The 14,534-nt window shown below is 42.3% G+C and overlaps 1 protein-coding gene across 5 annotated transcripts in view; it reads left to right on the forward strand.

Moving 5' to 3' along the window:
* The window catches only part of rbfox1 (RNA binding fox-1 homolog 1), a 117,820-nt gene that overhangs the window by 84,228 nt on the left and 19,058 nt on the right, over positions 1-14,534 (forward strand). For all 5 annotated transcript variants that reach the window (XM_083780331.1, XM_083780328.1, XM_083780329.1 and 2 more), the window contains one exon: positions 7,943-8,007. In XM_083780331.1, coding sequence (XP_083636457.1) covers positions 7,943-8,007 — 65 coding nt within the window. The remainder of the gene's footprint in view (positions 1-7,942; positions 8,008-14,534) is intronic.

Raw genomic sequence — 14,534 nt, forward strand, 5'->3', positions numbered from 1 at the left:
GTTGGTCCCTCATCACCCCCACATTCACATCTGTTGGTCCCTCATCACCCAACACATTCACATCTGTTGGTCCCTCATCACCCAACACATTCACATCTGTTGGTCCCTCATCACCCCCACATTCACATCTGTTGGTCCCTCATCACCCCCACATTCACATCTGTTGGTCCCTCATCACCCAACACATTCACATCTGTTGGTCCCTCATCACCCCCACATTCACATCTGTTGGTCCCTCATCACCCAACACATTCACATCTGTTGGTCCCTGAACACCCAACACATTCACATCTGTTGGTCCCTCATCACCCCCACATTCACATCTGTTGGTCCCTCATCACCCAACACATTCACATCTGTTGGTCCCTCATCACCCAACACATTCACATCTGTTGGTCCCTCATCACCCAACACATTCACATCTGTTGGTCCCTCATCCCCCAACACATTCATATCTGTTGGTCCCTCATCACCCAACACATTCACATCTGTTGGTCCCTCATCACCCAACACATTCACATCTGTTGGTCCCTCATCACCCAACACATTCACATCTGTTGGTCTCTCATCACCCAACACATTCACATCTGTTGGTCCCTCATCACCCAACACATTCACATCTGTTGGTCCCTCATCACCCAACACATTCACATCTGTTGGTCCCTGAACACCCAACACATTCACATCTGTTGGTCCCTGAACACCCAACACATTCACATCTGTTGGTCCCTCATCACCCCCACATTCACATCTGTTTGTCCCTCATCACCCAACACATTCACATCTGTTGGTCCCTCATCACCCCCACATTCACATCTGTTGGTCCCTCATCACCCCCACATTCACATCTGTTGGTCCCTCATCACCCCCACATTCACATCTGTTGGTCCCTCATCACCCCCACATTCACATCTGTTGGTCCCTCATCACCCAACACATTCACATCAGTTGGTCCGCTACGGTATAGGGAAGGGAACTAAGTGCAGCGCACCTATTTCTGCCACAAGTTAGAATGAGATCAGATCAGATAAGATCAGTGTTGGTAACAGTACTGTAGCAATACCATTATGGAAATAGGCATGATGCATTCAACAATTCACTCGACTACAAGCAGAAAAGTATTGGCTTCAAAATGTACTTAAAGTACTTATTTTTTGTGATCTTGTAGATGGGCCATTTTAGAATAGCTGTATTATAGAACAAGGGTTTTATATTAATAATCAATATCTGCAAGCCAAGGTAAAATCAGTGCAGTAAAAAGTACATTATTGACATTATTTGGAATAGAAGTTTAAAGTATTGAGAGGGATAAAAACAGCCTGGACAGCAAAGTAAAAGCACTGTGTCTCCAAAACAAATGTACTTTTTATGTTACTTTCCACCATGGAGAAGTTATACAATCGGATGAGATACGGTATGAGATGATAAGCTGAGGTAAGATTTAAATACTGAAGCACTGAGAAAACTGTTGCGCCTTTCTTAATCCTTTTTTTCTTCAAACTTAACTACGGTAAGATTTAAATATGCAGCCAGGAATGTATAAACAAACATGCAACATAAAGGCAACCAAAAGAGAAGTAAACCTAAACAGCATTATAACATTTGACTTGAGTGGTGTATGGTAAACAACTGGAGCGGAAAGCCAGAATATTTAGGCCTATACGTTTATGTTATTGAGAAATATACACAAAAAAGGAGGCGGGTTCGAACCGGTTCTTATGAGTTTGCCGCTCATTTATTAATTGTGTTTTCTTTTCTTTCTTTTTTTCTCTCAATTATAATACATTCATACTTTTTGGAAACTAATCAAAATGTGCAATATGCAGTTCACTACTTTTAAAGTCGTAGTTAAATGTAAACTCTTTGCTGTGACCCTTCTGTGTTCTAACCGACAAAAACAAGAGCAGATCCAAAGTGCCTACAAAATAGCAATTTGTATTGCAGTGACTTCAATCTGCATGAATCACTTAATAAACCCTATATAAGGTTCTGTGATTAAATACAAATAAGTACAAAAACATCTCAAAACATGGAGTCTGCTGTTTCCGTTGAATGTCCGCCTAGTTTAGACAGAGTTTAAGTGTTCTTTAAAGTTACCTCAAAGAACCACAAGAAGATCGAGCTTCTAGAAACATGTGAACATATAACATTCATCTTTTCTAGAAACATATGAGAAGCATTCACTAAATAAAATGGTTCTTTAGTAGGTGATTGTTCTTTGTGGAACCATAATACTCTCCCTTTTAAATTACAATTTAAGAACCATCCTGTTTCTATGTGTCGATCGTATTTTTTGGCCACATATCTACCTATTATTACGAAATGCACAGTAGGGACCTCTTTGTAGCTAAATGCTATAGGTATTGTCACGGTTTCACCTATAAAACAGCACTTGGTATTGCTAGCACATATCAACGGCAATGACTTGGCAAATGCTTGATTAACGGCCAACATAAACAACCCCCACACACACACACACACGCACACAGACACGCACAGTCGAAGAGGAGCCTCCAGTGAGACTCAGACTAATGGCGCGGGGTGACTAATGCGTGTGCGGAGGTGCTGGGATAGCTCCCCTAATACCTTGCCTCCCCTCGCCTTGCCATTAGCCCCCGTGCCTCTGCCGCCGCGATTGATTGCCACGCCGCGATAAGATCATTTAATATTCATTAGCGAGGGGGATCTAGGGGGGCCCCTGTCACCACGTTCGCCCTGTTTATTACAAAATGCCGTTTGTGTGTGAAGTGGATTCGCTCAATTCGTCCAAGCGGCAGATGAGATAAGTTAGGAGGGGAGGGGGGAGATGAAGCTCGAAAAGGCGTCTGGAGGCGAAGCGCCCAGGGACGACCATGTGCCACGCAAAATGGTGCCATGTGAACACACACACGAAGGAAGGAAGGAAGGAAGGAAGGAAGGAAGGAAGGGAACACTTTAAGTAGTTGCGTAACACTGTTGGCGTCAGGCAGAAACCTCTTATCTCCATATTTTAACTTTTTAAAGTAAATTAATGCCCTACTTCGTCACACAAAAGCAGCCGATCTACTGTACAAGCTCACAACGTGCATCAATGTGACTTGCTGTGAGCTTGTAGATAGAAATTGTAAAATATTTAAAAAGAGACAACATTTTGAAAATAGCCGATCTACAGTACAAGCTCAACAACATGGGCTAATGGTCTTATGGTCTGTGGAAATGACGTTTCCAAGTGCTTGTCCGGGTGGGGGGTCCCCAGTTCAAATGATAAAGACAGACAGACTGACTGACTGACTGACTGACTGACTGACTGACTGACTGACTGTCCATGATGCACAGGGACTGTCCTGTGTTGTTTCAGCGCTAGGAGGAGTGTGTACACTCGTTTGCCGTTTCGCCGCCAAGCCTTGACCACGGGGGGGGGGGGGGGGGGGGGGGGGGGGCTGTATAGTCCTAGTCACATGATCATGCATGTGTTCATATTATACACGCTCGCTCGCGCACACACAGACACACCTGCGCGCGCACACACACAGGGCACAAGCGGTGAGGGACGTGTGGCGCGCAGCAGGTCTTAGTGACATGGCCCCATCATCTCATATCCTCTGTTCTCCAGTGGGTGGAATGTAACGTTCTTCTCTTGTGGATCTGTATACGTTTGATGCTTTCGGGTGACGCCCATGTGTTAAGATGAAGTATGGCGTTAATTTACGGGGAAAAAAAACAAACACGAAAAGTAAAAAGAAATTGGAGATGAAAGGTTTCTGCCGGACGACAGCGCCGATGAGTAAAGAAACAAATCATAGTGGCTCTTCCGCCGCTGGTGACAGAAGGGCGGGGGTGACGCGTGTGTCACGCAGCAGGTATGTCATCCTGACACGCGGCCCCATCATGAGCTTATACTCTTTAAGTATCTCTTTATAACAGTAATAACACATTGCGCAGAGGCGGGGTTGAAGGTGAAATGATGTGAGTAAGCGCGCGAGGGGGATTGTCAGGCCTTGTCACAGAGCCTGGGAAGAAGAATGGAAGTATAATGAAAAAAAAAGGGGGGACGAGACGGGGGGACTGCAGAGAGAAAAACAGCCGTGTCCTTTTTTTTTACGATCAATTAGACTGAATAGCTGCTCTGGGGTCAGTCTGGGGGTGGTGATGCACCACAACCCCCCCCCCCTCCCCCCCACACCTCAAACGCACAGCAATGCGCAAAAAGACAACCAGCTAATGGCCACCAGCTAAAAGAAAGAAAGAAAGAAAAGAGTAGACTAGAATTGTGTGTTCAATTGTAAAAAGGGGTCGTTTTGGGTCATTTTGAAACATAGTAGGCGTTTCAGTCAATTTCCCGACGGCACGAATGATTCCTATAACCACATGGACCCTAGTGTGTCCCTATTTCGGAAATATCGCAAAGGACGAGTGTCCAGTGAAAATAACAGAGCGTGTGCATTGGCTATTTACTGCAAAGATATTGGTGTGCAAAGGGTTTAAGTCAGGGATGTTAAACGCTTTTTTCAAAGGGGGCCAGATTTGAAAACAGGATAATACATGTATCTCCTGTCATATTGTACCTGCATGTGTACACCAACATAGTAACATAAATGCATCACATTGTACAAATGTTATTAAACTACAGTGCAATATCAATACCGTGTAGCCAAATGTCACTTATATGTGCTGTTGACAAACAGCTAAACAAAGAATTCTGCCTTTTTCCACATGCACGAACTGCGTTGCACTTGCAGTATATCTACAGTCCAATAATTTGTCTTCTGTTCATATTGCAGTGTAGCCAAATATAACCAGGTGTTAAAATATTTCTACAAAAATGTAATTAAAAAATTGCCTTTCTTTCAACATCTTGAGAATTAATTGACAAAATGAACGAATCCTTAAGTAATTGTACTGGTAATCTGTCCAGGTTCATTTCAAAACACAGTGTAACACACAGTGTATGAATTTCATGACTGGCTTCGGAATGCGACAAAAACTATAAAATATATCTCCATGAATTCCAGGCTTCATGGGGTATGTATAATAGATAGAAAGTAATAATTTGGACTAACACTAAAAGAGATTTTGATATTAACAGCACTAGATTAAGACTAAACTTTTTCAGGTGACTAAAACAGGACTGAAACCCCCCGTGTGGCGTGGCAGTTAACCATCCAGCTGACACTGGGTTGTTGTTCCTCGTCCTCGGCCTGTGGGTGCTTTGTATGCATGTGGAAGTGTGCTGCACTCGCTGATTGCTAGTAAAACAAGATGTCGCAGGGCGCCCGGGTGGCTGGGTTCAGATGCCATCAGATGTGCGCTGGCGTATGCCACCTTGGCACAGACACAGCGGCCATGATGTCCTGGGCGAGCGGGCGAGAGAGCGGCACATGGCCTGTGACGCGCGCTCATCCATGCACTCGCTGCACTGGCTTATGTAGTTAGTTGCCCCATGTCTCTCTCTCTACCGTATAATGAAGCAGACAAATACAAAAGGCACAAGATGGATATATTTGTTTGGCACTATAAACAACTTCAATTCTCCTCTGGCAGAATTTAAGAAGAGATAAACCTCTATTGATCCCCGTGGGGAACTTCAGATAGCCAAACACAGGATAGATAGAGTAGCTAGTAAGCGTCCAGAGCCAAACCATTACAGATAAGAATAAAATAAATACATATAAAATCGACTTTGAGTCTGACACTTGACGTCTGCACTGGGTCCGTCTGAGCGTTAAAATCATCTCTGTCGTATTATGTATTGTATGTGGAACATTTACATTGCCTGTTATTTTTTTCATTTTATTTAACAGAACTACTCATTATCATTGTCGATAATATTCTGATGTTGTCATACAAAAAAAAGCCTAATAAAAACAGTATAAAAAAAAAAGAAAAATCATCTCTGTCGGGTGGAAACCTCATATGCCAAAAACGCGGTCATGCATTCCAGGATTCACATTCAAAAGTAGCAGATCTACAAGTGCAAAGCTTCGAGGCGCTTTCCGAGCGTTGAATATGGAATGAATATAAGATAAGACCTTTATGTCCGACAGCAAGGATATTCAATCGATAGTGCAAAAACATTCAAACGTCTGAAAACAGAACATTTTTAATAAAAACTAATTTATACGCAACATAAAATTAGAAACAATAGAAGCAATTGATAGAATCGGACATAATGGGTTTTGACTGAGGCATATCATATCATAAAGTAATAGAGACAAAACCAAACAACAGAACATTTTTAATAAAAACTAATTTATACGCAACATAAAATTAGAATTAGAAACAATAGAAGCAATTGATAGAATCGGATATAATGGGTTTTGACTGAGGCATATCATATCATAAAGTAGCCTAATAGAGACAAAACCAAACAACAGAACATTTTTAATAAAAACTAATTTATACGCAACATAAAATTAGAATTAGAAACAATAGAAGCAATTGATAGAATCGGACATAATGGGTTTTGACTGAGGCATATCATATCATAAAGTAATAGAGACAAAACCAAACAACAGAACATTTTTAATAAAAACTAATTTATACGCAACATAAAATTTGAATTAGAAACAATAGAAGCAATTGATAGAATCGGATATAATGGGTTTTGACTGAGGCATATCATATCATAAAGTAATAGAGACAAAACCAAACAACAGAACATTTTTAATAAAAACTAATTTATACGCAACATAAAATTTGAATTAGAAACAATAGAAGCAATGGACAGAATCGGACATAATGGGTTTTGACTGAGGCATATCATATCACGTCACCGCCGGCTGACAATTGCATCTCAACCAGGCTCACAATCATGCTAGTCTCATGTTTGCATGCATGCTGCACTGCTCTTGCTGGGTGCATGCGTTCATGTGTGCATGCGTTCATGTGTGCATGCGTGCATGCGCGGTGGACCAGCATGCACGCCTCCAACGTCCCCTGTTTTGTTTTTGTTTTGTTTTTTTAGCGTTTGGTGCTTGTTGTCGTGTGGACGGACATGTTTGAGGTTTGCTGTGACCTTGTTGTTGAACACAGACGCCTCGCTGTGCTCGCACTGTGATCGCTTCTGCATCCAGTCCACTCCATCCAACCACACACTTCATTTTACCCATAAAAACTGATGTTTCTATATCAGTGGTTCTCAAACTATTTCATGTCAAGGACCCCCTGAAATAATATGTAATTGGCCGCCGACCCCCCCCCCCCCCCCCCCATCTGAAAATACGTTGTTCCAGAAGCAAAGAGAGTTAAAAACGTTCGCTGTGAAAGAATATTCAAAGATTTGCGCCACATTTTCACGATTTAAAATGAGCTATGAGCTATGAGCTTGTAGATCTGCTATTTTTCAATAGCTAAAGTTTAAAATAACAGTTAAAGTGATTAGAAGCTAAGGTGAGACAGATGCGTTCCAGGTCTTAATGGTTAAAGGCAGAGTACGGTATGTGACTTTCCCCTGTGTTTACATGGGTGGTTCTCGGAGTGGGGATCCGGACCTTGGGGTGGTTCCAGGTAGCCTGGTAAACCAGGTGGTCCTTGGGGTGGTTCCAGGCGGGGCCCCCAGGGGGTCTTTGGGATGGTTCCAGGCGGGGCCCCCAGGGGGTCTTTGGGGTGGTTCCAGGCGGGGCCCCCAGGGGGTCTTTGGGATGGTTCCAGCTGGCCTGGTAAACCAGGGGGTCCCGACTCCCCATGCAAAGGTATAGTTAACATAGCATCACAATCATTTGGCTATTCAAAAATAGCAGATCTACAAGCTCACAGCAATTGACTCGAGGAAAAAAAAATAAGTTTGAGAACCCATGATTCATAGTATATAACTTTGTTTTGTGTTTACATAACAAAACAATTGTGCTGTGTGTGTGTGTGTGTGTGTGTGTGTGTGTGTGTGTGTGTGTGTGTGTGTGTGTGTGTGTGTGTGTGTGTGTGTGTGTGTGTGTGTGTGTGTGTGTGTGTGTGTGTGTGTGTTCAGGGTGGTTACACTGCCTACAGATATGCCCAGCCTACTGCTGCCACCGCTGCTGCATACAGTGACAGGTAAGACGCCAACTCATCTTGTTTCCTCTCCTCATCTTTTCTTTTTCATGTCTTTTGTTTATAGAGGGTATGCGTGTGACGTCATCAACTTATGTGGGAACGCCCACTGAGTGGTAAAAAAACAACTACTTCCTGGCCTTGACAGCCCATACATCCAAATGATGTATGGCAGGGATGTCAAACTCAAATACACAGTGGGCCAAAATAAAGAAATTGGTACAAGTCGAGGGCCGGACTGTGTTTCAACACACGGGACATTTTTGGGGAGAGGGGTAGCTGAAATTTGACCACAAGTGTTATACTTTCACTGCTGATCAATAGTGAAGAGAAGACGCTTGCGGGCCCTCGATACACGTGTGACAATGCACTCGCAGTGCATTGTGGGACTTGTAGTATTAAAGTGGTCCGTGCAATATACCAGAGGGCCAGTTCTAATACTAATTAAATATCATCCCGCGGGCCAAAGATAATTCATTCACGGGCCTGATTTGGCCCCCGGGCCTTGAGTTTGACATATATGATGTATGGGCGTTAAATGACGTTAAACTCACTTTGCCACTCAATTTGCCACTTACTTTATGCATGTGCATACCCTCTATTGTTGTTGTTTTTTTGTACCTTTTAACTCAGGGAAATGAGACTTTTCAGCCCCCACTGCCCTGCAGGACTAGTTCACCCAAAAGATGACATATTCTCCTACTGGCGTGTACCCGGTTCATCACATTATTGTCTCAGGAATGCAACACAAAACAAACAAATATCCATGAATCCAACGCTTCATGGGGTGTGTAATAAAGTGAACTGCAGGCTACATACACTTAATACATGTTGGAGGGAGCAATGCCTCCAAGTTACAACCAATGCTGTTTTTGGTCCCACACAAACGGTAACTCAATCTGACACATGCAAGAAAACCAGTGGTGACAAAAGCACATTTAAGTACTTGAGTACTTTACTGTATGTTTTTTTACTTACTTTTTTACCTCACTATATTTCTAGGAAGGTAAAAAAATTATATTATTTATACTGCACTGTGCCGTATGTCAAATGTAGTGTAAATATCCGATCTTAAGATGTAATTTTTACTTTTGAATACTTAAAAGCAAGTGTCGCTGTACTTGAACTCAAGTAGAAATTTGACAAAGGAACTTTCACTTGTAGTGGAGTAATATTTGACCAGGTGTACTATAGTAAAAGTATACTTTAAGTATACCTTAATGCCACCTGGTTGGTCCGTGTTCATCTGATGCCTATTTCAGCGATTCTCAACCTGTGTGTGCCGGGGCCCACTGGTGGGCCTTGTGGATATAGCGAGTGAGGCACCAAATTATTAGCAAAACAATGGGATTTTAGAGGGTGAGTCTACTGAGTGGCAAAAACTACTCAACTAATTTCATACATCCAAACAGAAAAGTCCCATTTGATTGCATTAAACGACGTTAAACTCACTTTGCCACTCGATTTGCCACTCACTTTATGCACCCTCAATATAACGAAACAAGAATATATTAATATTTTTTCAAATATTCCCAGATTGTCTGACCATTATTGTCGGACCATTAATGTAAACATGCTCTAAATATGCACGCAGCCCACCCATCTGACCACTTAACACGGCAGCTGAAGGACTGCTTCCTCTGCGTCCTTTTTTTGACCCTGGGTGCACGTAGGCTACTGCTCAGCTGAGAAATATACTCGGAATGAAAAATCCACAAAGGTGGAAAAAGCGGCACTCTAAAATAAAATTGCAGGACGAGTAGCTCAGTTGACCACTTATTTTATTCCTCCAGCTATGCTACAGCATTTCAGTGTGGATAACTTTCATGAGAGCCAAGTTAAAGTCAAGTGCAGATCTGCTATTTTCGGTGTGGCGACACCATCACATGACAAAGCATAAATCAGACTTAAAATTATGTCTCCCTTTCCTGTGGTGGGGGGAAATAAACTTAATTTTTAATCCTGGAATATATATCACAGACAGAATTATATATTAGATGTCTCACAGGGAATGTTCCCCAGTCCACGTGTACGGCGTGTAAAATCAAATGTCCCAAAAATATCCAACTAAACCGTCAGTTTGAGGTCTCGACCCTGTGAGCCAGTTCTGAGTTGCATTCATTCCAATCCAATTTTACCATGAACTCTTCAATTAGCTGAAGTGTAACTCTTTAACTCACACTGCAACCGTGACAGCTTGAGATCAGGTCACATAAGGCATTCATCAAGGTAAGAATTCGTTCCCATTCTTAAAACCCACAACTCCGTTCCCCTGTCAGCCCAGCAGTGGTGGGAAGTAACTAAGTACATTTACTCAAGTACTGTACTTAAAGGGACATTTCACCACTGCCAGTCACTCAATGTTAATATAATTTGTAGTAGATAACAGTAGCACAATTAGAAATGTGCACCCTATGGCCAGAAAAATAATGAATTATATGTGTGTTTGACTAGGGTTTGACTGGATTGCTGAATTCCTACAATGCCCATAATGCTTTAGTGCACTTCCCCTCTGCCCTCAATCCTTGTGTAGTGGGGGGCAGCTGCATGGAGCTGTGACTTTGTAGTCCAGGAAGGAAGTGAGACCACATTTTCATAACAGGTTTTTGGTCATGAACATGGTGTCATAACTAAAATATCTAGGAAACTCCAGGAAAAGGGGTGAAGTGGCCCTTTAAGTACCATTTAGTTTGTTGTTCATTTGTTTGTTTTATGTTTGTTATACTTTACTGGAGTATTTCCAATTTTCAATACTTTTACTTCTACTCCACTATAGGCCTACATCTCAGGGGCAAATATTGTACTTTTTACTCAAGTAGGCTACAATTATTTTAAAACTTTAGTAATCTACCTTGTAGATTTGAATTATTAAAAAAACATACATTAACCACTTAATGTTATAATGCGATCCAGCATCACAAATATTATAATTACCAGTTCTTGGCTCTCCATCGCTTTGCTTCCGTGTTGTGACGTCATTCAATATTTCCCCTCCGTCCAGACGATCTTTAGCGACGGTCTTTAGCAGCCCTTTTCTCAGACTATCTTTAGCGACGATCTTTAGCAGCCTTTTTCTCAGACTATCTTTAGCGACGATCTTTAGCAGCCTTTTTCTCAGAATTGAAGCTCAGATTGAGGTGATCATACAAAACATCCATGTTTTCGGAGCTCAATAAAAAAAAATCCCTGTGACCTCACGATGCCGTTTTAGCGCTTCTAACGAAAACGATAGTCCTTAGAGAGTGCCCCCGAAACCATTGATTATTACTTCCGGTTCATAAAATCAGCTGGTAGCTCGGGAAAGGCTGACATTATGAATGGTGGTCTATGAGCAGCAGGCTGCGGCTTTTTGTGACATTAAATGTCGGCGGGGAACGAGTTTTAAGTACATTTTCATGCCAATACTTTTGTACCTCTACTCAAGTAGCCTACAGTTTGATTACCGATCTTTTACCTGCAAGAGTGTTTCTACATTGATACATCTATTTAAGTAAAGAAATTTAGTACTTTTTCCAGCACTGCCTGCCAGGCCAGGCCAGCATATAAACTGTACCATTGTCTGAGCCCAAATCATGTTCCTGGAGCAGTCTTTTTTTTACATTGTGCTATTGAATTAGATGGAGGGATTTCTCTAACCCTAGAAGTGAATTCAACCCCCCCCCCCCCCCCCCCCCACACACACACACACACACACACTTTAAAAAAAAAGTGTTTAACTCAGTTAGATGTGCAGAACATTCATAGCCATAATATCAAATCGGCATATAGAGACTGATAGTGAAACATGAGCTTGTGTTATCTTTTAATTAGGCTTTGAGACGTAGCTGGGTCATATATAACCCCCTGTTGTGCCAAAGACTGTTAATTCAAACCTAGCTCCAAGAAAGTTAACTTGAGGCTGAACGGATGGGGGGAAAATGAATAATGGATAATAATAAAAAATACAGACTTCTGCAAGTTCCATGCAATTATACAACCAAATTGTGCAGCAGTGCTTACTAATTCTAACACAAATTATTCATTGTGTTATCAATAATAATTATACTATTAATATTGAGGGTTATCTAAGAGAGGGATGGACAACTTTGACAATGGAGTGGGCCACTATAGTTCCACACTCACTCCAGAGGACCACTATAGTTCCACATTCACTCCAGAGGGCCACTATAGTTCCACACTCACTCCAGAGGACCACTATAGTTTCACACTCACTCCAGAGGGCCACTATAGTTCCACACTCACTCCAGAGGACCACTATAGTTCCACACTCACTCCAGAGGACCACTATAGTTTCACACTCACTCCAGAGGACCACTATAGTTTCACACTCACTCCAGAGGGCCACTATAGTTCCACACTCACTCCAGAGGACCACTATAGTTTCACACTCACTCCAGAGGGCCACTATAGTTCCACACTCACTCCAGAGGACCACTATAGTTTCACACTCACTCCAGAGGGCCACTATAGTTCCACACTCACTCCAGAGGACCACTATAGTTTCACACTCACTCCAGAGGGCCACTATAGTTCCACATTCACTCCAGAGGACCACTATAGTTCCACATTCACTCCAGAGGACCACTATAGTTCCACATTCACTCCAGAGGACCACTATAGTTCCACATTCACTCCAGAGGGCCACTATAGTTCCACACTCACTCCAGAGGGCCACATTGCATATTACTGTCATAGCAAAAATAGCCGATCCAGGAGGCTAAAAGGTCCATTTATGTGTGCAGAATGTCGCAGGCCTATACAAACACCCTCTTCCAGCTCATTAGTTTCCAATAGGGGTTTAACGATATAGTAACTGCATCAAAATATCAATCTTAATGTCAAGTACAGTATATCGAAATGTAAACAGCAACATTGACTCTGTAGTCTGTATTGTATCGTTTTGCAATGCAAATAATCGATTGTGTCAATACTAAGTACTGTGTTGTATTTAGCAATTTTAAGGAGAAAAAGTATGCGTGCGACGAAAGTACGTGCGTGATGAAAGTATGCGCGCAATGAATATGCGATGAAAGTATGCAATGAAAAAAATATGCGATGAAAGTAAACGATGAAAGTATGCAATGAAAAAAAACACACGATGAAAGTACACGTGATGAATGTACGTGATGAAAATACGCAATGAAAATACATGGATGAAAATAAATGGATGAAAATACATGATGAATCAGATCTACAAGCTCAGATCTACAAGCTCACAATGTGTCACGATGCGTTGCATTGCGAGCTTGTAGATCTGCTGTTTTCAAAAGATTGTTTGAAATTTTGAAATGAGACATTCTGCATAATGGGCACTTTCTTTTTTACTTTAAGTACATTTTGATGCCAATACATTTGTAGTATTTCTATATTGCAGTATTGATACTTTTACTTGAAGTAAAACATTTGAGTACTTTTTCCACCACTCGTGATCTTTTAAAATGAGTTTGTTTCTGGCAGCTCCTAGATGACAGTTCTGGATGCATGCCGGGGTTTAAGAGGTTAATGGCATGGACAGACAGCCAGCTGGTATGAGGCTGCCTCTCATCATGAAGTGCAAAGCCATCTCCTCCATAAAGATCACATCAGATCCCCCCTGGCCTTATATTCCTCCTTCATTGACTCTCATTTGCATGTGAATAACAGGAGGACTCATTGTGCCATCTATTTATTACTGCCACTTCCTCCTTATGTGACCTTGAAGAGCATTGCCTATAAAGCAGCAACTCTCTGACCCCTGTAAGCCTTGCCAGGCCATGCCTTGCCGGTTGCTAGCCTGGCTAATAAGCCAGACTAATATCACACTGTTTTGCCAACGGCTGATTCGCGTCTGGCTTAAGCCAGGCTATTGCCGGGCAGGAGCCTATACAGTATCTCCTGTTTCTGTAGTGTGAGGCAGCTTGTACACCCCCTGGACATGACGCTAGTATGTCGCTGGGACTTATACCCCAATGCAACCCTTGATGCTGAGTGCCAAGCAGGGAGGCATTGGGTCCGAGTCTGTGGTATATGACCCGGCCGGGGGTTAACCCCCACCTCTAACCACAACCCGGGGCAGTTCCGGTTCTATTATCTCGTACCTCGGGTCTGTTTATCATCATGTATAATGACACCCGAGTTGATCTGAGAAGACCCGTATGGGCTCAGTGTTGAAAACGGGTGAAAATATATACCTTTATACGTTTATGGGGAAGGGGCTAGGGAAAGGCGGTAGGCCTATCACTGAACTAAACACGGGTGGGTAACATTTTATTGTGAAAATCAGAGGCGACCGTTTACGCCCAAACAACGTCAGTTTTGTGACCTATCACAGCAGGCCACTGAGCACGCATACGCGACGACACACACCCTTAATTGGATCGCGTCATATAAGAACTCATATGAACAAACCACTCAATTCCATCAGGTATGTGACTCGTTTATGATATTGAGCTACATTTGATAAGGTCAGTGTTTAAAACAAATACTTTGGATAAATGAGTTGTTTTTTACTGTCAGTTGATGCTGAGTAAAATCGCTGATTTAAGTTCAAA

The sequence above is a fragment of the Protomyctophum parallelum genome, assembly GCF_964188405.1.
Source record: "Protomyctophum parallelum genome assembly, chromosome: 13".
Classification (NCBI taxonomy): domain Eukaryota; kingdom Metazoa; phylum Chordata; class Actinopteri; order Myctophiformes; family Myctophidae; genus Protomyctophum; species Protomyctophum parallelum.